This window comes from Xenopus laevis, chromosome 6L (assembly GCF_017654675.1).
Source record: "Xenopus laevis strain J_2021 chromosome 6L, Xenopus_laevis_v10.1, whole genome shotgun sequence".
Classification (NCBI taxonomy): Eukaryota; Metazoa; Chordata; class Amphibia; order Anura; family Pipidae; genus Xenopus; species Xenopus laevis.
The window spans coordinates 59,814,740-59,839,913 of NC_054381.1; the positions used below are offsets into that span (position 1 = coordinate 59,814,740).

The following is a 25,174-nucleotide window of genomic DNA, read 5'->3' on the forward strand; positions in this document are numbered from 1 at the left end:
ACTCAACCAGACATAGTACAGTCCCCACCGCCAGGGTTACACATAGGGAGGCAACAACGAAAAAAAAAGGCAAAAACAGAAAGAACCAATTAACATGAAAATTGTATACAAAATCAAAAAGAAAACAGAACATACAGTGATTGAACACTTTGAGTGAGCCCTGTGTCTCCGACTTCCCCTTCCAACGAATGGAGGGCATGTAGAAGAGAGGTACTCGGCCGGGGGGGGCATCAGCCCGCACCCCCTACTAAGGGTGGTAAAAGTAGGAACAATAGCGAGCAATAACAATATGAACAAACCAGACAAGGCCTATAGCAACAGTGCAAGTGCCTACCAGCACCCAGGAAAGGAGACCGGAGCCAGGGTATCCCTGGTGAGTAGAAATAAAAGCACATAGCAGTGAATGAGGGTTTGGATCAAGTCTGCGCTGTGTCAGGTCTTGGGCGGGAAGGCCTTTGTTCTTTGGTAGGAGAGTATGGTGGTGGCCGTTTCTGCTGTCTGGCGGAGGGTACATCGGACCAATCTGGATCCGACCTCGGTGAAGCAGAAGAGGCCCGGTCACCTTTGTCAGGAACATTAGAGCAGCCTTTGAGAATCGCCATGCCTGCTTCAGGGGTGTAAATCACATGAGAGTGCCCGTTCCAGGGGAACTGTAGAGAAAAGGGGAAGCCCCACTTATATTTCACCTTATGATGTATGAGAAGCTCTGTGACAGGCTTCATGAGTCGCCTTTTTTGCAGGGTAGCGGGGGCAATATCAGCATACAGCTGCAAGTTATGTGGGAGGTCCTCCCTTTTCAACCCCCTAGCCGCTTGCAGGGCCTGGTCACGGACTTCCACATGGTGTAGTTTCAATACAATGTCCCTCGGGATGTTACTATTCCGGGGTCGGCCCAGAGCTCTGTGAATCCTCTCAATGTGAAGTTGATCAGAAGTATGATCAGGCAGGAGCTGTTGGAGGACCTCTGCCATTAAGAGGGCAATGTCCGTGACAGTCTCCGGGACCCCCCTAACCCGCAGGTTACCTCTCCTGGAGCGATTCTCCAGATCTTCCACTTTGTTTTCCAACTGCAAAATTTGATCCTGGTGGGTCATGATCTGTTTCTGATCCTCCTGGAGAGCAACGGCATGTTCATCGGTAACGTGCTCCAGTTTGTCCACTCTGTCCCCCAAATCAGTAAGCTGCCTCGCAAAGTCGGCTACTGCCGCTGCCAGTTCAGTTTTAAAGAGGCTCTGCACCGCTTGTAGTGCAGTTTGCGTCTCCGAAGTAAGAGCTGCGGCCTCCGACAGTTGTTCCGGCTCCTCGTGCTCTGCCAAAGATGGCGGACGGGTCCGTTCGGTGGAACGTTTCTGGAACATAGGCGGCGAGCTGGGCTGCGGCTTCTTTTTAGTAGAAGGGGGACCCATCGCCAGATTGGGCAGTCGGTAAGAGTGCGTGGGATATGTAATCCAGAGATTTGGGGTCTCGTTCCGTGCAAATAATAGCTAAGTAGCAGGGTGCGGAAGCGGAGCTCTCACCAACACGTCATGTCAGGTCAGCTGCGCGCATGCGCCCCTCGTCTTTTGTTTTCTTAACCTTAGTAGTACATCTTCCATTGTTTACTGCAGTGGATCATAAACCTCCAGTTCCCCCTAGAGTTAATCCTAAAATCTCTGACCCTGGGTGCATCTTACAATTCCACTTGCACCTTACAGTGAATCTAACACAACTATTGAGTATCTTATGAAACAAGTTGCAACATAATAAATAATACCTCTGCACTCTCTGCCTTTGTGTCTTGTTTTAGCAATCCCCCCCCCCCCAATGTGGATGTTGGTTTATGATTTGTCTGGGACTTTATAAATTTTCCCTCATCTCAAAACTGTAGAGTAAAAGGTCTGTAGAAATAGATTCAGTAAATGCTTGAACGCCAAGTCTCCATCGGAATTGTAGCGTCGTCCACCAGCGTGCCAACTCAACCAGACATAGTACAGTCCCCACCGCCAGGGTTACACATAGGGAGGCAACAACGAAAAAAAAAGGCAAAAACAGAAAGAACCAATTAACATGAAAATTGTATACAAAATCAAAAAGAAAACAGAACATACAGTGATTGAACACTTTGAGTGAGCCCTGTGTCTCTGACTTCCCCTTCCAACGAATGGAGGGCATGTAGAAGAGAGGTACTCGGCCGGGGGGGCATCAGCCCGCACCCCCTACTAAGGGTGGTAAAAGTAGGAACAATAGCTAGCAATAACAATATGAACAAACCAGACAAGGCCTATAGCAACAGTGCAAGTGCCTACCAGCACCCAGGAAAGGAGACCGGAGCCAGGGTATCCCTGGTGAGTAGAAATAAAAGCACATAGCAGTGAATGAGGGTTTGGATCAAGTCTGCGCTGTGTCAGGTCTTGGGCGGGAAGGCCTTTGTTCTTTGGTAGGAGAGTATGGTGGTGGCCGTTTCTGCTGTCTGGCGGAGGGTACATCGGACCAATCTGGATCCGACCTCGGTGAAGCAGAAGAGGCCCGGTCACCTTTGTCAGGAACATTAGAGTGGCCTTTGAGAATCGCCATGCCTGCTTCAGGGGTGTAAATCACATGAGAGTGCCCGTTCCAGGGGAACTGTAGAGAAAAGGGGAAGCCCCACTTATATTTCACCTTATGATGTATGAGAAGCTCTGTGACAGGCTTCATGAGTCGCCTTTTTTGCAGGGTAGCGGGGGCAATATCAGCATACAGCTGCAAGTTATGTGGGAGGTCCTCCCTTTTCAACCCCCTAGCCGCTTGCAGGGCCTGGTCACGGACTTCCACATGGTGTAGTTTCAATACAATGTCCCTCGGGATGTTACTATTCCGGGGTCGGCCCAGAGCTCTGTGAATCCTCTCAATGTGAAGTTGATCAGAAGTATGATCAGGCAGGAGCTGTTGGAGGACCTCTGCCATTAAGAGGGCAATGTCCGTGACAGTCTCCGGGACCCCCCTAACCCGCAGGTTACCTCTCCTGGAGCGATTCTCCAGATCTTCCACTTTGTTTTCCAACTGCAAAATTTGATCCTGGTGGGTCATGATCTGTTTCTGATCCTCCTGGAGAGCAACGGCATGTTCATCGGTAACGTGCTCCAGTTTGTCCACTCTGTCCCCCAAATCAGTAAGCTGCCTCGCAAAGTCGGCTACTGCCGCTGCCAGTTCAGTTTTAAAGAGGCTCTGCACCGCTTGTAGTGCAGTTTGCGTCTCCGAAGTAAGAGCTGCGGCCTCCGACAGTTGTTCCGGCTCCTCGTGCTCTGCCAAAGATGGCGGACGGGTCCGTTCGGTGGAACGTTTCTGGAACATAGGCGGCGTGCTGGGCTGCGGCTTCTTTTTAGTAGAAGGGGGACCCATCGCCAGATTGGGCAGTCGGTAAGAGTGCGTGGGATATGTAATCCAGAGATTTGGGGTCTCGTTCCGTGCAAATAATAGCTAAGTAGCAGGGTGCGGGAGCGGAGCTCTCACCAACACGTCATGTCAGGTCAGCTGCGCGCATGCGCCCCTCGTCTTTTGTTTTCTTAACCTTAGTAGTACATCTTCCATTGTTTACTGCAGTGGATCATAAACCTCCAGTTCCCCCTAGAGTTAATCATAAAATCTCTGACCCTGGGTGCATCTTACAATTCCACTTGCACCTTACAGTGAATCTAACACAACTATTGAGTATCTTATGAAACAAGTTGCAACATAATAAATAATACCTCTGCACTCTCTGCCTTTGTGTCTTGTTTTAGCAATCCCCCCCCCCCAATGTGGATGTTGGTTTATGATTTGTCTGGGACTTTATAAATTTTCCCTCATCTCAAAACTGTAGAGTAAAAGGTCTGTAGAAATAGATTCAGTAAATGCTATATTTTTTTTTTAAAATGGAACAGTCCAGTCCAGTTTAAAATGCACAAGCAATATTTTTTATAAATATAACATTCGCTATCACATTCGCTATAGTTTACGTGGTGGTACTTAGTTCACAATTCATATATACAGTGAATCTGTAAATATCTGACTGGGGCAGCACTGGCAGGGGAGCAAACTAATGAACAGATTTGTTGGAAAGGTGGCATCCTATAATTGTACCATGTTTTAACTTTCTTCAGTATTCTCCATTCTACTAAAGATTAGGAGAACTAAACACCCCCAATAAGAAAAGCCCCAACCACCAACGTACATAGTCCCTGCTCCCTCCATGCAGAGCACATTATTCCAAAAAATGTCCCTGAATATCATGCTCACATATCCATGCAGAGTAGCACAGCAGAGCTCATGGACGCCAATTTCCGCATCGGCCATCAGATCCTCTTCCCTTCAGCAATTTCCAGAACTTTTTTGCACTTGCTCAGTTTGCACAAATAGAGGTCTTTGCTCCAACTGTGCATGCGCCAAATAGCTTATTGTTGGCAGTCCCCTACAGAAGATAACCAAAGATGGCACCCATAAGTTCTGCTGCTCTACTCTGCAGGATACATGAGCATAATATTCAGGGACACGTTTTGGAATAATGTTCTCTGTGGGGAGGAAGAAGTGAGGGAGGACTATCTAGGTTAGTCGTTAGGGCTTTTCTTATTAGGGAGGGTGTAGTTCTCCTTTAATCCAATGAAACAGAATACAACATCTAACTATTTGGCATCACTCGAGCTCCATCAGTAGTCAGAGCATATACAGTTATGTCACAAGACTGCCAGTAATTCTGAAAACATTAAGAACTTGATTTTGTATGTAATTCAAATAATTGCAGCTAGAATTCACTGGTCGTGCAGCAATCCCTACTGTTATATTTACTGACTTTTTTGCTTCCTTCTACACTGCATCTGTTGCCAATTGTATTTCTATTAATTGTATTGTAAATAGTAGTAGATGTTGCTGTATTATCAGACTTTTAATTATGTGTGCAGTACAGTCCAGTATAAACTTATAGCAACAAGTGATTTGAAATATTAATTATCACAAGGGACACCTCTGTGTAAGATGTAAATGCTAATGTAACATTTGGGAACAAAAACATTGTTCATTTGATTTTCTTTTGTCTTTTTCATGCTAAAGCAGCAGTTCAGAAAGCTTATTGTGTGTCCCGAAGATTTCAAAGTATAACAAGATGTTTCATTAAAACTATAGTACAAAATGTGGGCTTTTTTGTTCCTTTTAATAAAACAGAACTATAGGTGTTCCATTAAATATCAATTTTAACCTATTGAGATTTGAAGTCTGTAGCCACAGATTAAGAGTTTGCTTTGTCTAAATCCATAATTTACTTTTTAAAATGACATATCTTGGTATATTGCAAGCTTAAAATGCTGAAAATCAATGTCATATTGTGCATTTTACTTTTAAACCAAAGAGTAATAAGCTTTGAAGTATCATTATGTCCAAAGGCTACAGGAAAAATGAAAAAAGAAGTTGTAATAATAATAATAATAGCACTCTACATAATATAAATGTATTTGACAGACATAACTTAGAATTTTGCAAACAAATTGGAAAATGTGACTCAGAATAATACATTATCTCAAACCTTATCTCAAAAACTTGTATTGAGGCACTATGCTTATCAAGTGGATTTAAAGACAAAAATATTATGTGTTGAAAGTCTCACACATTTGAATACATGAGCACTGCTCCTAGAGTATACAGTACATATAAAGCACATTTCATTAATGTAAAGCAAAACTGAGTGTCACCTATACCGGAATGGTATGGTAGATTAATCTAGGTGGGGATTCCTGATGCATAAAAAAGGGCATTAACTCAAGGGATGAAAACATAATTATGCCTCTTTATAGGTCCCTGGTGAGGCCTCATCTGGAGTATGCAGTGCAGTTTTGGACTCCAGTCCTTAAGAGGGATATAAATGAGCTGGAGAGAGTGCAGAGACGTGCAACTAAATTGGTTAGAGGGACGGAAGACTTAAATTATGAGGGTAGACTGTCAAGGTTGGGGTTGTTTTCTCTGGAAAAAAGGCACTTGCGAGGGGACATGATTAGACTTTACAAGTACATTAGAGGACATTATAGACAAATAGCAGGGGACCTTTTAACCCATAAAGTGGATCACCGTAACAGAGGCCACCCCTTTAGACTAGAGGAAAAGAACTTTCATTTGAAGCAACGTAGGGGGTTCTTCACCGTGAGGACAGTGAGGTTGTGGAATGCACTGCCGAGTGATGTTGTGATAGCTGATTCTGTTAATGCCTTTAAGAGTGGCTTGGATTGTTTGCTGGGTTTTCTGGAAAACTTTCCGTAAAGACCTCAGTCTGCTCATTAAAGGAGAACAAAAGCTGAACTAAAGAAGTAGGCTAGAAATGTACACTATGTTTGGGGCTTCTGTACCAGCCCCTTTAGCAGGGAAGATCTGTGACACCAAAGATGCCCCAGTAGTTCCTCTTCTTTTCTGCCGGTTCAATGCACATGCTCTGTTCTGCTGTCACTTAGTGGCTTAGGGACCCACTTCTCAACAGCTGCTCAGAGCCCAAAATGGTGACCCCCTGTGATAAGTTTGAAGTCATTGCTGTTATTGAGAAGCTGAAACTTTAGGCTGGTGCAGTACGTTCATTATGTAAAATATGCATTTTTAGTCATATTCATTTTTAGGGTTAAAGGAGAAGGAAACCCTTTTGCAAAAAACCCCGTACCCCCCACTCCATGTAGACCCCTCCTCCCCCCAAGCTAATTACCCCCCCCCCGGGGAAATGCCCCATACTGCATACTTACCCCTAGGCACCGATTCTTCCAGTGGAGTTCCACGCATCCATCTTCCATGTCCTCTGTAAGCTGACTGGGAGATCGGTATTTCTGCGCATGCACAGTTGGAATAGTTTGCCGGTTTGCGACTACTGCACATGTGCGTAATTACATGTAAATTGCCGATATCCCAGTCAGCTTACCGAGGATGCGGAAGAGGGATATGTGGAACTCCGCTGGAAGAATTTGCGCCGAGGGGTAAGTATGGAGTATGGGGCATTTCCCGGGGGGGGGGGTGGTAGTTAGTCTGGGGGGAGGGGGGTCTACCTGGGGTGGGGGGTACAGGTTTTTTTTTTGCAAAAGGGTTTCCTTCTCCTTCAAGTTCTGCTTTAAAACTGAAGTATTGTTCTGTTTAAAAATGGCGGGCATTCCACTTTTGGTGGCATCTCTGTCACAAGATTATTTAATAATCCTTTTTAATCAGCTTGTTTATTCCCCTGAGGAAGTGATCAATTTTATGAAACCAATTGGGTTGTCTACTACTTTCTGGCATGAGGTCTTTGTACAACAAATATTTAAATGTGCAATACTTTTATTCTAATTAATATATTTGTTTGTGATTTAAACGATGGGAATGCACCCCTCTAAGTTTATTTATTTGTAGTTGTTTGATCAAGTTATTGAGGAGGCAGCACTTGACATAGAACCCACATTTTTGAACTGTATATGAAAGGCACCACAAGCTCCCTGTTTATTCATACAATAAAATGGCTCCTGCAGCTAGTATCGTCTGAGTAATAACTGTTTCTAGATTATAATATAAAGTATACTGTACCCCCGCATTGGTTTTTTTAGACATCCATTTGTTATCGAGTGAAATCTTCATCTTTCATTTTAGGGTTGTTCTGCATAGAATTGTATTTCTATTTCTAGCATTTCTATTTCTTTTTGTAACTTGGAGAGGGCCATTATTCAAACCATACATCTTTTGGTTGATTAAGAAGGATGTATAGACTTCCTTTCCATTATTAAGCCAATATTTCATTGCATGGCTTGTTTTAGCTACTAAAGTACATTCATAGAAAGATAATGTTTGAAGGAAATGCCACTGGATGTGATAGGAGGTGGTGCTGGTGGTCTTTATGTTCTTCTGTTTGGATTATTGTGTTCTGCTCCTGTATCTTTCCAGCTTTCAAATAAGTCATTGACCCCAGCAGAAAAAAATGGATTGCCCTGTGAGGCAGTTTTATTGATATTGATATTTTTTATTCCTTTTTTTCTATTCAGGTCCTCTCCTATTCATAATTTAGACCCTAGCAACTAGATAGCTGCTACAATACCAAACTGGAAACCTGCTAAACAAAAAGCAAAATAGTTAAAAAGAAATAAAAAACATTAAAAAAGGCCAATCACAAATTGTCTTCGAATATTATGTCATAACAAAATGGTTATAGTATTATACCTCTCCCCACGTACCCTGTTAAATTATGTGGATTTTAGAAGTTTGTGAGGTGTTGCATGATAGTAAAAAGTCCTTAAGTAAATAATAACAGATGTATGTATGGGATTTTGTAATCACATTGTGTGCTCTTACCTTCGTACGGATGACAGGACTGCAGTGTATTTTATTATATTTTTACAATACAGTTATGGGACCTGTTATCCAGAATGCTCGAGCCTGGGATTTTTCACTGATCCATCAGGGCTGGAACTAGGGGTAGGCAGAGTTGGCACGTGCCTAGGGCGCAAAGCCAGGGGGGCGCTAGGCACGTACCTTACCTGCCATCTACCCCTAGTCCAGTCCCATCTCTCCTTGCCATTTTGCGCTTCCGTGCACTCATTGAAGCGTGTGAGCTTCAATTCACGCATGCGTGCATTGATGCATGCTAGCGTCACTTTGCGCATGTGCACTAGCGTTGATTTGCGCATGCGCACTATAGTTGATTTGTACATGCGCACTAGCATTGATTTGCGTATGCGCACTCCCAGCCGGCGCTGTGACCAGCCAGGTTGCCTAGGGCGCCTGGCAGGTCTGGCCCGGCTCTGAGTTCCATGATCTCGGCCTTTGCCCCTTATGCTTTTATGATTATGACATCCCATTTGTGCCGCCTATATTTATATTTTACAATAGAGGGTACATTTTTATCTTTATAATTTTAGTTGCGAATAAATGTTTCTATTACAAGGGTGACATGCTCTGTAAAATAATAATGTTCAGACCTAACAACAGTCGTATGGATTTTTTTTATTGTATTCGTTACATAGGTAGAAAAGTAGTAATTTATAACAAATTGGACTACATATTAACATCACAGTTGATGACCATTGTTTACATGGACAGTTTAAACTTTTTGTATGTCCCTTTTACTCTTCCTTGTGGTTTCTCATTTGTTTTCTTTTTACTAGAATAAATCAGAGTATATCAAAGAACCATTTTCTTTGATTTCTTTTCAGCTCAGACATATAATAATAATTTGCAGTCTTTTATTTTGCAATTGCAGCTTACAGGAGCTTAGCTCATACCACAGAATCACATCTCATAATTCTGAGCACTGAATGCGTTTGCATTCATTACATTTCCATACAAGATGAAAAGTTTCTTGACAGAGTAATATCATCTGAAATGTACATTAGCCCAAGGTCGCTAACTTTCTTTGAAAGGTTAATTAAAACTGAAGGAAAGATATTATGATGTAATTAAATAAAAAGGAATAGGAGCATATGAAGTATATGGCACATGGTACAGGCCATCTGACATAATTTGTACTCTTTTATTTCATACAATATTATCAATTTCTCAGCCTGGCAGTTACACAATATATGGTACTGGAACCTACACACATATGTACAATTACAGTTAAAAATTAACAGTTAAAATGGCATTACTGATATATGAATATAATTAAAAAGTAAATAAATAAAAACTTTTGTAGGTTTATCTTGCTGGACTCTCTTTATGTAGGTATTCAGCAGTTGAGGTCCAAAAAGGTATACATCTATCATGTTCAAATGATGCTTGCCTTACTGTTAGTTAATCCAGAAAAAGGTGAAAGACTCCCATCTAAAGTCAAATACATTTTGCCTGTAAGGGCTCTTATACATGATCTTTTGCTCATGCTGTTCCTTGAGGTTTCATGAGTTTTGATGCCGCTAACAAGTTCTTGTAACGGCCCTAAAGGGGTTTAAAAAGCCAATATCAACTTTCTACAAATTAATTTCAGTAATCTTGTATTTCCTCACTTGTTAAAAAAGTGCCCAAACTCTTTCTTGAAACTGTCTAATGTATTTGCCATAACAAGGAAGTTAAAGGAAAACTATACCCCCGAAAATGTAGGTCTCTATAAAAGTATTGTATAAAACAGTTTTCATAATAATATACTTTTTAGTAATATGCTCCTTTGGGTAATCCTAAATAGATATAGAGCCAGTTATTGGACAAAGTTTTGCCTTTTGCTCCCACACTTCTTCCTATTCTAGTTAGAGCTGCATTATTTCTGGTCAGGTGATCTCTGAGGAAGCACACAGACCGTCGCACAACGGTTGCTCAAGGTAAAAGATGTAAAATGGCAATATTTACTGATATATATATTCCAGTTTGGTAAGATTCTTTAATATACCACTTAATATGATATAAATTATCTATTGCTTAAAGTTTTAATTTGTGCGTAAAGTTTTCCTTTACTGTCACTGTAAGCTGGAACATGCTCAGTCGGAGGCATTCTTATCCTGGCTTCCCCTGTTCATGCTCCTATTTAGCAAAAAAATCCAGGGAGCCATCAATAGGAAATGTATCAGTTACAAACTACCAACCCCATAGCTTAGAGCTGCTATTGACGAATCAGTACAGGGGAGTAGGACTGTCTAGGGGAGTGTTAGTTCATGAGGGGGGGGGCTTGAATAGTTAAAATGCCATTTAATTAAATAAAAAGCAAATTCATCAACATGTGAAAAAAAATCACTTCATTTTTGTCTCAAGGAAGAAATTAAACATTTCAATTAACTTTCTCAAACACTTACGAAAGAGAATTTTTTTTAGATGAAAATAAGAATTTTTACCTAGTACGATTTAAATCTCTGTGACTTTTTGACTCTATAGACTAATAGAATTCTGAACATGTTTTAACAGCTTTGACCTTAGTTCATAATGGCCTGCTGTATCTCTGCACTGATCAATAAAAATATTTTTCATATTTTAATCATCAACTTGTTAAAATAAACAAGAGACAAAATAAAATCATACAACTTTTTTTCAGGCATTATTTACATTTTTGGTAGCTTTTTCTATAAAATGTTAATATACTAATCGTGCGCAGAAGACCCATTTTATGTTTTTTTTTTTTTGCATCAATAATTTTTATTGAATTTTGGATTTATATTCATAGCTCCTTCTCACAATGTCCAAATTTGTAAACAAATTTTCACAATATATAAAACAGTAGTATATATGCATTGCATAAGATTAATTCTTTGGCTATTCAATCTTGTGACAATTTTGCATTAATGATTTGTAAGTTACAAAGTAAGTAAAACATAATCAGGTAAGAAAAACATAAATAAAAAATCATAACTAAAAATAAACCGTTGCCTCACTAGAATGTTTTCATTACATCATTTACCTTGACGTCCCACTCTTATGGGAATATTACGTGGATATGATCCTTGGATCTTAGGTCTGGGGGTGATACCCTGAAACCTATATTCAAACCATGGTTGCCAAGTCTGCTGAAAGTTGCAATGTTTATCCCTTAATATTCTGGTTAACTTCTCGTTACAAAGTATCCAGTCCATTTTAGTTTTTACCAAATCAAAGTTAATTAAGGGTGATTTCAAAAATTTTTGCTTGATGTGCCACTAGTAAAAGGCTGTTTAGCAACCGTCATTGGTTTTTAGGCAATTCCTCAGGGCTAGCGCCTAAAAGAGCTACAAAGCGGTCATGCTTTAGATTAATATGTAATATACAAAATCTCCGACTGTATAATCATATCCAGAAATGGTCCACCTTTGTCCACCAAATGTGGGCCATTGTCCCACAAGCAGGACACCCCTGGAAGCAATTCTCATTTGTCCACGGGTAGATCCTGGCTATTCTAGGTACCATTGGAAAAAAAAACCCGTATATCCAGCCTCTAAGACAATTGTGTTTGAGGAACTAGACCACTCTTTCTCTGGTAGCTTTTTACCAAAATTAGTTTAGAGCATTTTATGTTTATGGGATATGGTTCAGCATGTCACATTCTTTTCCAAAGTTTGCAACTAAGCTGATCCTAATTTAGAGCTATGGCAGACAGGGAGATGTCTATTAGTAGCTCAGGAAGCTGAGGCAAAATATTCACTAATGGCTGTCCAATTTACTTTTTTCAAGAGCTGGTGCAATGTCACTTGGAAAGACAGAAATTGCACCAAGTCTTTCTGGCAACATTTTCAGTCCCCATCTCCCTTTCTGCTGTTACCCTTGAAGTAAGTAAGTACTATTAAAGGAGAAGGAAAGCTATGACCACTGGGGGGTGCCAAATTTTGGGTTGCCTTACTTGATACCCTTGGCAGTGTGCTCTTTTTTAAAACTGCAGCTGCCGGGGGTATTTCTGTAGGAACTAATTTTCTGCAATCTTCTGCATCTTTCTTCTTCTGTTTGCACCCGGGCAGATGCTTTCTATGTTTAAAAGAGAACTAAACCCTAAAAATTATTATGGCTAGAAATGGCACAAAAATCCATGTGTTTTCTTTGCTGGAACTTGCAACTACATGTATAAAGTAATTCTGAGGCATTTGCCATGTGCAGCTCAACTCTACATTGGATATTTTTTCTTAGTAACTTTCATGAAAAGGGAGGTGTAACCACTTCACATTTGATTGACTGTATAGGAAAATAGAAGCATTAGAATTGTAAGCCCTCTGTGCTGAATTAGAGCAGTAGAGCAGGCACTCAACCACGTTCAGTTTGTCAGCTCTTTAACATCTATAATTTTCTTAATTAAGCTGGGAGTTTGATTCAAAAACTGCTTGTATAATGTAACTCTTGCAGCCAGGGTTACGATAAAAGCATTTTATGCAAGGGACAATAGTTTGCATAATGGTATTTCATGACAAAAAAGTCTCTACTATAATAATTTTATCAAGCACTAATATCTACTGAAAAACATGTAAGCATTAAATAAATCCAAGAGGATTGTTGTGCCATCAATATGGATTCGTGCATATTACTTAACATCAAGTACAAACTACTGTTTTATAATTACAGAGAAACCTATAAAAAAAATACATATAATTATTTGATTAAATGGACTCTATGGGATATATTTATCAAAGAGTGAAGTTAGAGATCGCCACAGTGGCGGAATTTCACTCTAGAGGAATGTGGCGATCTCTAACTTCACTCTTCGATAAAAAGACCCCTATGGGTGATAGCCCTCACCTAACTCAGGCTTTTTGGATACCGAGTTTTCGGACAAAGGATCCCATACACTCTTTTATATAGGACTTGGAGCTCTGCCTGCCCCAATTACTATAGCCAATGCTGGTGTGAAATAACTCTTTTGTAAACCACTTTATCCCATGTCTGCTTAAATAAACATAGCATATTGTTTTCAGTCATACATAAATCATTGCAATTTCTTCATAATTTATATCTACATATTTTTAACTTTAAAAATCGTATTGGAGTCCAAATGAGAAAGCATCAAAACAGACATTTATACTTACTTGGATCTCCAGCAATCTTGAGAAGGTTAATAAAGGGAAAAAAAGCTTTATAGTTTCAAAGTGTTTAGCATGCACACACATTACTGTTAATAGCTCCCAACTGCAAATGTGTAGCGAGAAAATGAATGTGTCCTTATTCTACAAGATGTTGGTGGATTGCCCATTATGTTCTCTGCAGGTTAATAAGGATTATTTCTTATTTATGTAAACACTGTAGGCTTTCTGAAATGCTTTCCTAATCTAATTAAACTTATGGCTTGTTGTCATTTAATTGAAACTCCCCAGACTGTATTTTTACATTAACAGCAATTACCCATTTATTCTTAATCCACCTAGTTTTGTTTTAATCCTAAAAACACTCAACATTCCTAATTTTACTTGGGGAAAAAAATATTATATTATACAGGTATAAAAATGTTTTATTTTTAGTTGTTTGGTGGCACAAATGACGTTGTAATATATCTGTGTAGCTTCAATGTTCCCTTTAATGGCTTAATTTAAGATTCATTGTAGTTTTGATGGGAGAGCATGAAATTCATCCCTGTCACTGTTTCTTGTTAAGCATTTGTTACAGTATGTGAAGATTGACATTTTTTCCTAAGTTTTTGGAAGGGTATTTCGTTTGTAAGCTGATTAAATTTAGGTTAGGAGCTTGTGCATAATAAATCAGACTTATGATTTAATTATCAGTAATGATGTACTTATCCATAACTTTTAAGGTATCTGCCAGATTTCATCAGTGGGGATTTTGATTCCATAAAGCCAGAAATCAAGATGTTTTACTCAGAACAGGTAATATTTTTCTATATATTAACAGGACTGTATTGACAGAATGTAAGTAGAAATGTCTCATCAAATATACCTATGCTATGTGCTCTTTTGTGGATCCCCTAAATGTCAAGATGGGGCACAATGTTATTTATTATTCAATTAATAAAATTCCAACATATTTATCAACACTGTAAAATAGAAGGCGTTTTTTTATGAAAGTAAATACAAATACAGGAGATAAGAGTCCTGTTCACTATAACTCACTCTCTAAAAGATAAAAGATTTGTGCTGGGCACAAATTTCCCATATATACATTAATTAATGATAGTTTTCTTTAGTATGAAAGTTATTTTTAAATGTGATTGCAATTAAAAGCAGTATTTATTGCTTTGTCTTCAGACGCTTAAAACAGTGTAGCAGAAGACTGCTCTGATTTAGCTCTTTTTAATCAACTGGCTTTTGTTATATTGCTTCAGGAGTAAGACAGAGAATATAAATAACCAGACAAATTTAATTTCGTCTTAGGATAACACTTGGAAATTGTTGTTTTTCAGTGCACAAAATGTATTTATGTGGAACCTGCGTGTGGCAATGTTAGGCTATATCATTTAGTTTGACCCTGTTATATGGTACTGAATGCTCTATAACTGGAACAGAATTAATTTAAATTGTTTTATTTAAATGAATTAACACTGACTAATATATTGCTTTTTACAGAAGTACATATGCTAATTATAGTTTGAAATAAGCTGATGGTTTGTGTTTTTCAGAACATACACACCATGCAATAGCATTCTTGGCACAAAAGCCAAATTATAAAATTTTCTTACATGAAATATTACAGTTTGTGAGATCTGTATGTGTAATGTATTTTCATTGTTTTTTTTTTTATAGGGGTGTGAACTTGTCGATACACCAGACCAAGATTTTACTGACTTCACTAAATGTCTTTCAATTCTTCAGGACAAAATAAAACAGAAAAATGTTAAGGTAAATATTCCACAAGCTAATCAGATGTTTCACTATTACTTCCAAACGCACAGTCTATACTATATAAATGCTTTAGACTTTTGTTTCAGCTTGCCAATGTTTACACTATACTACATATATAAGTATAGTTCCTTTGTGAATGTTTTTCCTGACACTGATTTCTGCATCAGCAAAGGCATTTTCTGTCTTAGTTTTAAGGAGACATTTCATTTGTGTCCTTTTAAGTATTGCTTTTACAATAGGAAGGTAACAGTTTCTTCACAAGAATTTATTTTTGCCATTCATTTCATTTCTTTTGTAAGAACTGTTATGTGTTGCTGCAATCACCATGCATAGTACAGGTATGGGACCTGTTATCCAGAATGCTTGGGACCTGGGGTTTTTCTTATAAAGGCTCTTTCTGTAATTTGGATCTTCATACCTTAAGTCTTCTAAGGTCTATCATGCAAATATTAATTAAACCCAATAGGCTGGTTTCCAATAAGGATTAATTATGCTTTAGTTTGGATCAAGTACAAGGTACTGTTTTATTATTACAGAGAAAAAGTATTTGGATAAAATAGAGTCTATGGGAGGCAGCCATGTCGTAATTTGGAGCATTCTGGATACCGGGATTCCAGATAACGGATCCCATACTTGTATTTTGAGTAGATTTGAGTGATGTGATGACATTGGCACAGGATTGGGCCAGATATAAGGCTTTGTTCTTGAGCTTATTAAGGTTACTGTTACTACTACTATTGTAACTATAATTTTGGTTAGCATTCTAAAATAGATCTTGGTTGTTTGTAAAACAACCACACCTTCCTAAATCAGTTTGCTATCATTTTTGCCTTGCTGCTCTGTGGTCCTAGCATTTGATTGTAATTAATTAACGTCTTAACTTTCTATTTTTTTGCTGATTAATGTGTAATTGTGGCTAATGGCACACAAGGCTTTTTGCATGCAGGAAGTGTCAACATTTTTTATGTTAAAGTATCCAAAAAAGCCCCCTAAGACTAACATTATAATTGCCTGAAAATTCCCCCTCAGAACTTTTTTTTCCCATTAAAATACATTGACGTATGTAGATGCATGAACAAACTACACCATGCAACTTTCTCCGATCTGACTTTGTAGGGATTAGATTCCGTAGCATCCTACAAATTTCATACTGTTTGTGCTGTGTTGGATGGCAAGAGCAGATAAATTCTGACCCATAAAATCCGATAAAAATCTCCCATGTAGTTTTACCCAATCGCCTTTACAGCGGGCTATATTTCTGGTGCTTTAACACAGTGTTTTTGGACTGTTTAATAAAAAATATTCCCAAATTGATATTTTGGCAACCTTACCAATTCGTCCACACTGAGTTATTCAGTCCTCTGATCTGGTGGCAGAGTTTGCAGAGAAGTTAAGTAATCAGCCGTTGATATTGGATCTCATGATAAGCTGGCCATAGATGTAAAGATTTTTAAAAGATCCAATTGTTATCTTGAAACCACGATTATCTTGAAATGATCGTTTAAATGTACGATGTGTAAAAAGACCATTTCAAGCGATATTGCCAGCAAAACTGAAGAGTAGCTGCCTGCTTGGACATACAAACATAGATAGATTGCACTAGGACCGATAAAGATTTTTAAACCTGGCCGATCAATTTTCTGACAGATGCCGGCCAAAAAATGTAAGATGTATGATCGTTCGAATCCCACTAACCACACGATAATTTGACGGATTGGTCGGACTGCACTGAAATTGGTCGTTCTCCAAAGCAGAATCGTTGCGTCTATGGGGACCTTAAGAGACTCAACTCCATACGATCCCATCAAATTTAGTGCGCCTATAATGGCTGCCTTGATTGCTGTAAAAGTGCTTTGAGTCCCACAGGAGAAAATCGCTATACAAATGGGAAAGCTCCTCCCTTTCAAGGTTTTTCTAATCAAGACTCTCCTCCCTTAACAGAGACATTTAATTTGGAAGGCATGAAACAGAGACATAACGTGTAAAGTGGATATTAATTAAGCTATAAAACTGCAAGCCTGATTGATATACCAGTACCATGCATTAGGCTTACTTCTGTAATGTATTGAGCCTATACATGCACAAAATAAATGTCATTGCTTAATATTCACAAATGTATCAGGGGAACAACTAGAGGAGAGAGCTTTTATATGATAAATTGTCATTCTTTCAATTATCACCTTAGCCATAAGACTATTAATGTTACAGATGCTTTAATTAATTAGCTTTTTTAAGCGTTAGAAAGGATGCATACATCATTAAATCAGATGACTCGTTCTACAATAAACTCTTGACTGATTCCCTTGCCAGTTTTAAAATTAAAATAGATCTCCTTGTGCTATACCTCATAAATTTAATTAGAATGGTCTTAGTTACCTGACATGTACTAGTGACATTAAACACCCATAATGGGCCTTTTGTTTTGGAGAACCTTTTACAAAATGTTATAAGAAAATAAAACTGCATTTTATTCCCTATTTATCTTTTTTTTTTTTTTAAACAAAGTGAAAGCAAGCTTGTTTATGTTTGTGTAAGTTTATGGAGTAAGCAGGGTAAAAATGAATCTTTTTTTAGAACTTTGTTGAGCACATCCGACTGGTTTCTCCTTTTACCTCATACTAGATAAAACGATTATTAACAAGTACTACCAGCTACTGTGTTTGTAACAAGAAGCCACATTGGCATTTGGTTAGGTGCAACATATAAAAGGGTCATTAGCTGATCCCCGGGGCACATATGCTAGAGCATAAATGGACACAAGAGATCACCTCTTAATGTTACATTAACAAACACTTGCTCCCCAGGGAATGCTGCTGGAATTTATTATAGCTTTTTCATATTGTTAAAGGGGATGTTTACCATTGGTGACCATCTTCCCATACCTTATCTGTTTCCAGAATAAGCACTTTGGCAAATGTGACTAATAAAACTACTCATGTAGTTTACTTGTAATGTAAAAACTTAATCAACCTCAGTGTCAAATGTTTTCCCACTAGGTGCCTATGCAGAATTAGGAAAGGTCAGGGCTGTGCTGGCTTCAAGTGATACTGTGCATGCTCCGTTAATTTCTCAGCACAATGAATACTTTGCAAATGAGCAAAGAAGAGATGAATCATGCTCAGAACCACTTGAAGCCAATAGTAAATAAGTGGGTTGCCCCCTCTCTTCTGCTGAACCCCAGAATAGGAGAAACACATGAGTTAGTAAACGTGCCAATATGCTTCCTCAAATGTAAGTCCCTTTTAAAGGATAGTGCACAATATTTTACAATATTTTGTCCATCTGTTTGCCCACCCCACTTATCGAATTGTTACAGTTAAAACATTTTTTTCAATATTTGCTACAACAGTTCCAGCACTTATGCATACTCTGCACATTGATTTTGGAGCTGGAAGCCTAAATTGTCCATGACTCTGGGTCATTATTTCATGTTGAAGACTTCACATGCATAATACAATCCAAGATGGTAGCTTTAAAGTTGTAATCAGGAAATACTATCTTATAAGTATCAAAAGTTTGAGTTGTAATGATTTCAGAGACTGTGGGGAGAAGTGGAATCACTGGCAAAATATATTGGTAGGCTGTTAAAGATGACCTTCATCCAGAGCTCCAATTTGCTGACTTGTATATGGGTTCTGCCAGCATTTATGCAATGATTTCCAAAATCCATTGAAATGGAAATAAAGCAATTTGTTTAAAATTGTCAAAAGCTGTGTTCATTCATTTCTCAATTGTACAGACTATACCAAATTATATGTAGGTTTACAACTAAATGCATAGCATTGTTATGACAATTTTTTTTAAATAAAGCAATTTAAAAAGTTATTTAGTTAATAAGTGTGCCTCTAATAAGTGTTCTTAAAACTAAAAGCAGACAATGAAAAGAACACAGAATGAACCTTGCTTGAAACAACCTGTGTTTTTGTTTTTTTTTGCAGTGCACTATAAATTGCTAAGCATTAGCAATCACTGGATCTTGAGTGTAGGGAAATAGAAGATTAAGGGTGCCATTTTGACACATTTCCAACTGGGCATTTTGACTGTGGTATTATCTGGCAGAAAACAATGTTAAAAATTCTAGCATTTTAGATTAGAATCCCAGCTGCCACAGTGCTTCCTGCAGATTATTTTGTGATGGGATGACAAGTATAGAGGATTTATTTTCACTGCTGCTATTTTCCACCTGATGAGAGTGGTGGTCAAAAGACCCGGTCTGACATTACTCTTACAGTACGTTAACAGATTTGTTGGGTTCAAAATTGCTTTAAAAGTCTGTAATGACCTTGTAGCAGTATAATTTGCAAATTGTGGTGCTGGTTGTAGAAATATTAGATATTGGTGTTTCTGCCAGAGCATCAGTTCCAAGGTTCAATAAAAATAAATGTCACTTTTTGGATATTAAAATTATTTGTATATATAGATTATGAAGTATAAACTGATTTTAGTTTGACAGTTGCACCTAGTTTAACTGTCTGCTTCCGTGCTTTATCTCATCAAAAAACACAACCATTATTCCTTCTGTAGTAATGGAGACTTTCATTTAGAAATGATTCATTTGTCATGTATTAAAATTTAAAATGCCCTTGTACTGAGATTCCCAGCAGGATATTTTACACAAGCTGTCAAGAAGCAGGCACAGTCTTTGTTTTTCTAGTGGTGTTATTGCAACTATGGGATATAAAACGCCAGTTATATTCTCAGATCGCTCATTGCGCTTTTCTTCATTCACAAGTCTTATATTTTACAAACTTATTAAAATGTACTTCTCGGTTATAAGTTTTGTCAGATCATTTGTTTTTAGTTAGGAATGATATTTTATATATATTTTTTTCACTCCAGTCTGCAAAGGTGCTCTGTTATTAACATTAAAATATAATAGTCTGTATAATTTCATTGTTCAGTGCCGGCCATGAGTTTATTTAACAAGTGTTAAAATGTCACCTAATTTTCCTCTCTATTCAAGTGTCTTAAAATCTGTAGCATAACTATTGCTATATTATAAAAACAGTTTCCACGATCCACAGTTTGTTTTATTATTACAGTATAAGTGATTGTCTGTTTGTTGTATTCTTCCTTTAGTAGATGTTTATTGGTGGCAAAAAATATAATTCATATAGTCAAAAAACAGTAGTAGCAATTTAAGAAGGGTTTTGGAACTGCAATTTGTTTTCTGAGACTCCATGTGGATTATATATATATATATATATATATATATATATATATATATATATATATATATATATATATATATATATTTTTACATATCGCTTTTTTTGTTACTGATATGTTCATCTTCTTTGTATGGGTTATTGTGCATCAAAATCAAATATACAGGTATATGGAAAGCTGTACAACAACTATCATGGTGTTCTATGGATGTGTTTAAAAGAAGATCTACATTAGTGGTAACCATATACAGTTTTATCATCTATGGTATTCTCAGTACCAGTAAAAGTGGCCATATGCATATATGATCAACTTCCCATTCTTTTGTTTATTTGGACTGATTGCCCAAATAGTAAGAACTAATGTATACAAAAGGAGCTGTGGCCTATTGGTTTAAGCTGTCATTGCAGCCTTTGTGAGTGGTGATTGGCGATAAAGATATTGGTATTTGAATGAAGGTGATGTTACATGCCTCAGTTAGTGGGAGATGTTAGTATGTGCTATTCTTTTTTTTTAACATTACAGCAATTCTTTACTCACAGTTATGTGTATAATCAAGCTGACCTTCAGACACATGGTACAGTTCCAGTTCTAGTTCATACCATCTGTGACTAAATCAGTGAAAGAAGGCTCTGTGGAAAGGAAGATGCCACTGAACAAGGCAAAATCCTTCTGGGAATGTTTTTTGCACAGATAAAATAAAATTAGCGATTTTGGTTAAAGCTTAACATCTCTGTTTATAGGGAAAAAATATAAGCCTTCAAAGAAAAGAACACCATCCCTACAGTTAAAGGGGTTGTTCACCTTTAAGTGAACGTTTAGAAGTGTTTGCAGGAATCTATGACCTGCAAACAACATTTGTTCAAGGGATAAGATTGCCACCTAGCAACAGCTGATGGGTTAAGCGACAGCCTCCCGAAGATACGCTGGAAAATTTTATTTTAACACTACATCCACGTTTTAGCAATTCCCTTCCAACGTGCTTGTGCCTTTAAGATGTGGGAGCAAGCACAGGTCTGCTCAGTGCTGATTGGACAGTGAGGAGCAGTGTGAAATCCAAGGAAGGGGATTAGCTGAACGGGGAAGTTAGATTTTTTACCGGGAGTCTGTGGATGACAATCCTAAGGATAAGGGAATGCTCTTTTATAAAAGCAGAGATAATAAGAAATAGTAAGTGACAAGATGCAGTTTAAGCCTTAGTTGTCTAATAAACTAAATGAAAGTTGTAACAATAAATGTTGTTGAGAAATAGATACATCATCTCAGGGTGGAAGTATCAGGCAATACAGCTATAGTGTCTGGAACTAAATCATTTACAACATCTAGCTTCCTGTATTATAACATTCACTATGAAATGGACCCAATCAATTTGGTTAAAGACACATTAGGCACATCCAGAGTAATGGAAGTAACATCCTTTCATGTCCTCTGTGATTTTGGATTTATAATCCAACTTCTTCCCAAGATTTTGTTTTACGACAAGAGGGAAAGGAAGAAAAATCCACTAAATAATCACAACTACTAGGAATTCCGGAAGAAATTACATGTTGCAATTTAAGGGCGGGAGACGAGTGGGCGCTGTTGCTAGGTGGCAATCTTATCCCTTGAACAAATGTTGTTTGCAGGTCATAGATTCCTGCAAACACTTCTTTGTTCTACGGGAGATTGCCACCTAGCAACAGCTGATGGGAGAATACCACACATCTAGTAGTTGTTTTATGAATGTCTCATTATGTCAAGCATGCCACAATGCTACTATATTAAAATAATAAGGTAGAGACATCTCAGGGTAGCCTTGGTTGTTGTGGATCTTCAAAAGGAATTTTCCTTGAATGGGATGTATCAACATCAAAATTTTAGATTGGACCAAAATGAATAATCTTGTGATATTATTTGTAAGTTATTAATAATATGTAATATCTCCTCTTAAGGAATACATTGTGTAAATAAATTAAGAGGCTTATAAATATAGCAAGGCAATGATTGGAGTCTTAAATTATGTCTAATTCAACCACACTGCAAAAATCTGTGTGATCCTCTTAGGATAATGTTATAACTCATAACAAATGTGATCCCTCATAACAAAGGGCCAAAATTAGAGTACTGTTTTTATTGCTGATAAACTGTGGATAGAAGACAAGCAAATTTAATGGACAATGAGCTCAAATCTGTAGGGTTATGAAACACCTTTCATAGGAAAGAGAACTTAAGTCCTATGTGTATGTATCCATAGCGAGGATAGATTAGCCTCTGTAGAGATTCCTTACAGTTATTTCTACAAGCAATGTTTTGTAACTTGCTGATATAATAAATCCTTTGCAGAATGATACGTTTCAGTATAGAAATGCAAAACCCAAGTTAAATAATAAGGTAAGATAAACTGGATATGTTGGGCACAATATCCTTAGCTGAAGAAAGGGAAGTGAAAGTTCAAATATCTAACCCTTTTAGGGGCTGACAATCATGAGTAGGTTAATTTCTGTAGAAACACCTAGGGCCTGAAGGTATTCTGTTGTAAACATGAGGGAACTTTTAGACCATGATGCATTAGTTGTAAGATCTGATACCTCATCTTGGAAAGTTAAATGGACATTTTATAACTACATCTGTTGCCCTGTCTTGATATATGTTCACAAGTGCTCTGTGAATCAATGTTATGATAAGCACAAAGGCCTGACAGAAATTGCCAGTAGATATAAAACTCTTTGTCACGTGGTATAATAGCATAATACACATTTTTGGCTTGGAATGATGATGGTGTGAATAAATTTATTTCCCTGAAGCTTAAGGAATCTCAAAATAGATTTTTATGGTGGGAGACTACCTTTACTGTAGTGTGCCATATACACCATATATTTATACTATAAGTCTATAGATGGACTGGCTGCAATTTCTCTTGCATTACTGGTATGTCTTTTGGATATGAGGAATATGTTTCTTTCAATGATCTGGCTCTAAAGCAAAACTGCTTCTTAGCATAGAAAAGATACAACTTTATTGTCTGAAAGTTCTGTGGCTAGATCTAGAGAAAGCACATTACAACTGCTAATCTGACAGCCATGAGTTCTAGTAAATGTATGTGGTATTGTGCTGTATTGGAGACCAGGACCCCCTCCAAACTGACTAATATATTGCTTGGAACTACAAGGCGTTCCATCCATGAGGGAAGGGGACTGTCACATTTGCTATGTGTTTGTTTCATTTTGTTTTGACTCCAGTATCTAGATTCTATATATTCCTTCCCCAGCCTCACTCATTTATTAGAAAGTTCAAGAGAACTTGGAAATCTCTGCACTGCAGTATGTCTTTGTGGAGGACTGGGCTAGCTCTAGAAGATAGGCAATGCTTGCCACAAGTCATTTTAGAGTGATTTGAATTGCCTCTAGAATCTTGTAACTATGTATTAAGATTAAGAGTGACAGTCAACGTGTTACAACTGTGCTCCATAAATGGCTGCTATGGATCTGATCTACAGTTATCAAGGACCCTCTGGAATGATCTGATACTAAAAGATAATCCCAGTAATGCAGATAAAAAAATGCCCATTGGTGAAGTTGATCCACTACTGTTTTAACAATCCTTGAGAAAGTAATGGGTGTTTGAGAGGTCAATAACATGACATACTATATGTAAAGATATATATTCCAATAGAAGCCATGTAGCTTTCTGTGGGGAGTGTTGCCTAATGGCAATTTTTACTCTTGCTCATTGGGTAGCATGAATAATAGATGGAAGATCTGTTGAGCCTGTTATTCTGAATTGCACTATACTGTTATATATATATATATATATATATAATAATAATACACATTTTTGCAATCAGCACTTTCTGAAGATGCCCTTTCCCAAAAAACAGGGAAGCGACCAAGCTTCTATTTAAGAGATCTCCTCTTTGGGATCTCCTAAAGTTACCTCATTTAATAAGATGCTTTTTGCACAAGAGGGGTGCAATACAGATAGATTTACAGGACATATCAGTAATAAAAAAGGGGCAGACCCATTTTTTACTATCCTGAATAATCAGGGATCTGATGTTATGATTAACCAATGCATAGCCTTCCCTGATCTCTTCTTAGAGAAGGTGACAATGGCAGAACGGATGTTATCATCATCAACATTTATTTATATAGCGCCAACAAGATGCACAGTGCTTTAGATGTGTATTGTGCCCTGGACTCTTTTAAAACAACCATATTTACTAAAGTGCTACATAAAGTGAGATTTAGTATTAATGTCCGCAAATTATTTCTTAGCCTTATGTCCAGCCCTCATTTCATGGATGAAATTTGACACAAACATATAGGAGGATGTAGCATAAGGGCAGATTTGCAGGCTAGGTCAGCTAGCACAGCTGTGGTGAAACCTTTTTAGGCTGGTCACATCTTTAAAGGTTTGGCCAATAAATAGAGCTGCTCTCTAGCGCTAATTAGGAAGTAATGAGTTACTAACAGGTCTAGACTGGGAGTCAAAAAGGCCCTGCCATTTCAGGTATACAGAGGCCCAAACAGCCCTCACATGCCCAGTCAATGGTGACTTTCTATGGCATCTTATAGCAGCCCCTCTGGCATCTGCCAGAATCCACAAATTGCCAGTTTGGAATTATTTCATGGCAAGAATTTATCTAGGCCTCCTTGTTCCACATTGACTAATAGGGGTGTAGCCAATAGCCTTCGTCACTTTGAAGTGGAAGGTTGAAAGAAATTGAGCCATTATATTTGTTCGTTAAGCCTGGTAACCCAAATGGCAGCTGAGGTGGGAAAATGTAGCGTACAATAGATTTCAGCATATCAGGAAAATATGCAAAAAATGCATTTGTACATTAATATCATCTACCTTTATCAGGGAGACATGAAATGACAATGCCAATGGAT

At 37.9% G+C, this 25,174-nt stretch overlaps 1 protein-coding gene across 2 annotated transcripts in view; it reads left to right on the forward strand.

The window, feature by feature from the left end:
- Positions 1-25,174, forward strand: part of tpk1.L (thiamin pyrophosphokinase 1 L homeolog) — a 199,641-nt gene that overhangs the window by 85,226 nt on the left and 89,241 nt on the right. For both annotated transcript variants that reach the window (XM_041566090.1, XM_018267534.2), the window contains 2 exons: positions 14,093-14,165; positions 15,039-15,134. In XM_041566090.1, coding sequence (XP_041422024.1) covers positions 14,093-14,165; positions 15,039-15,134 — 169 coding nt within the window. The remainder of the gene's footprint in view (positions 1-14,092; positions 14,166-15,038; positions 15,135-25,174) is intronic.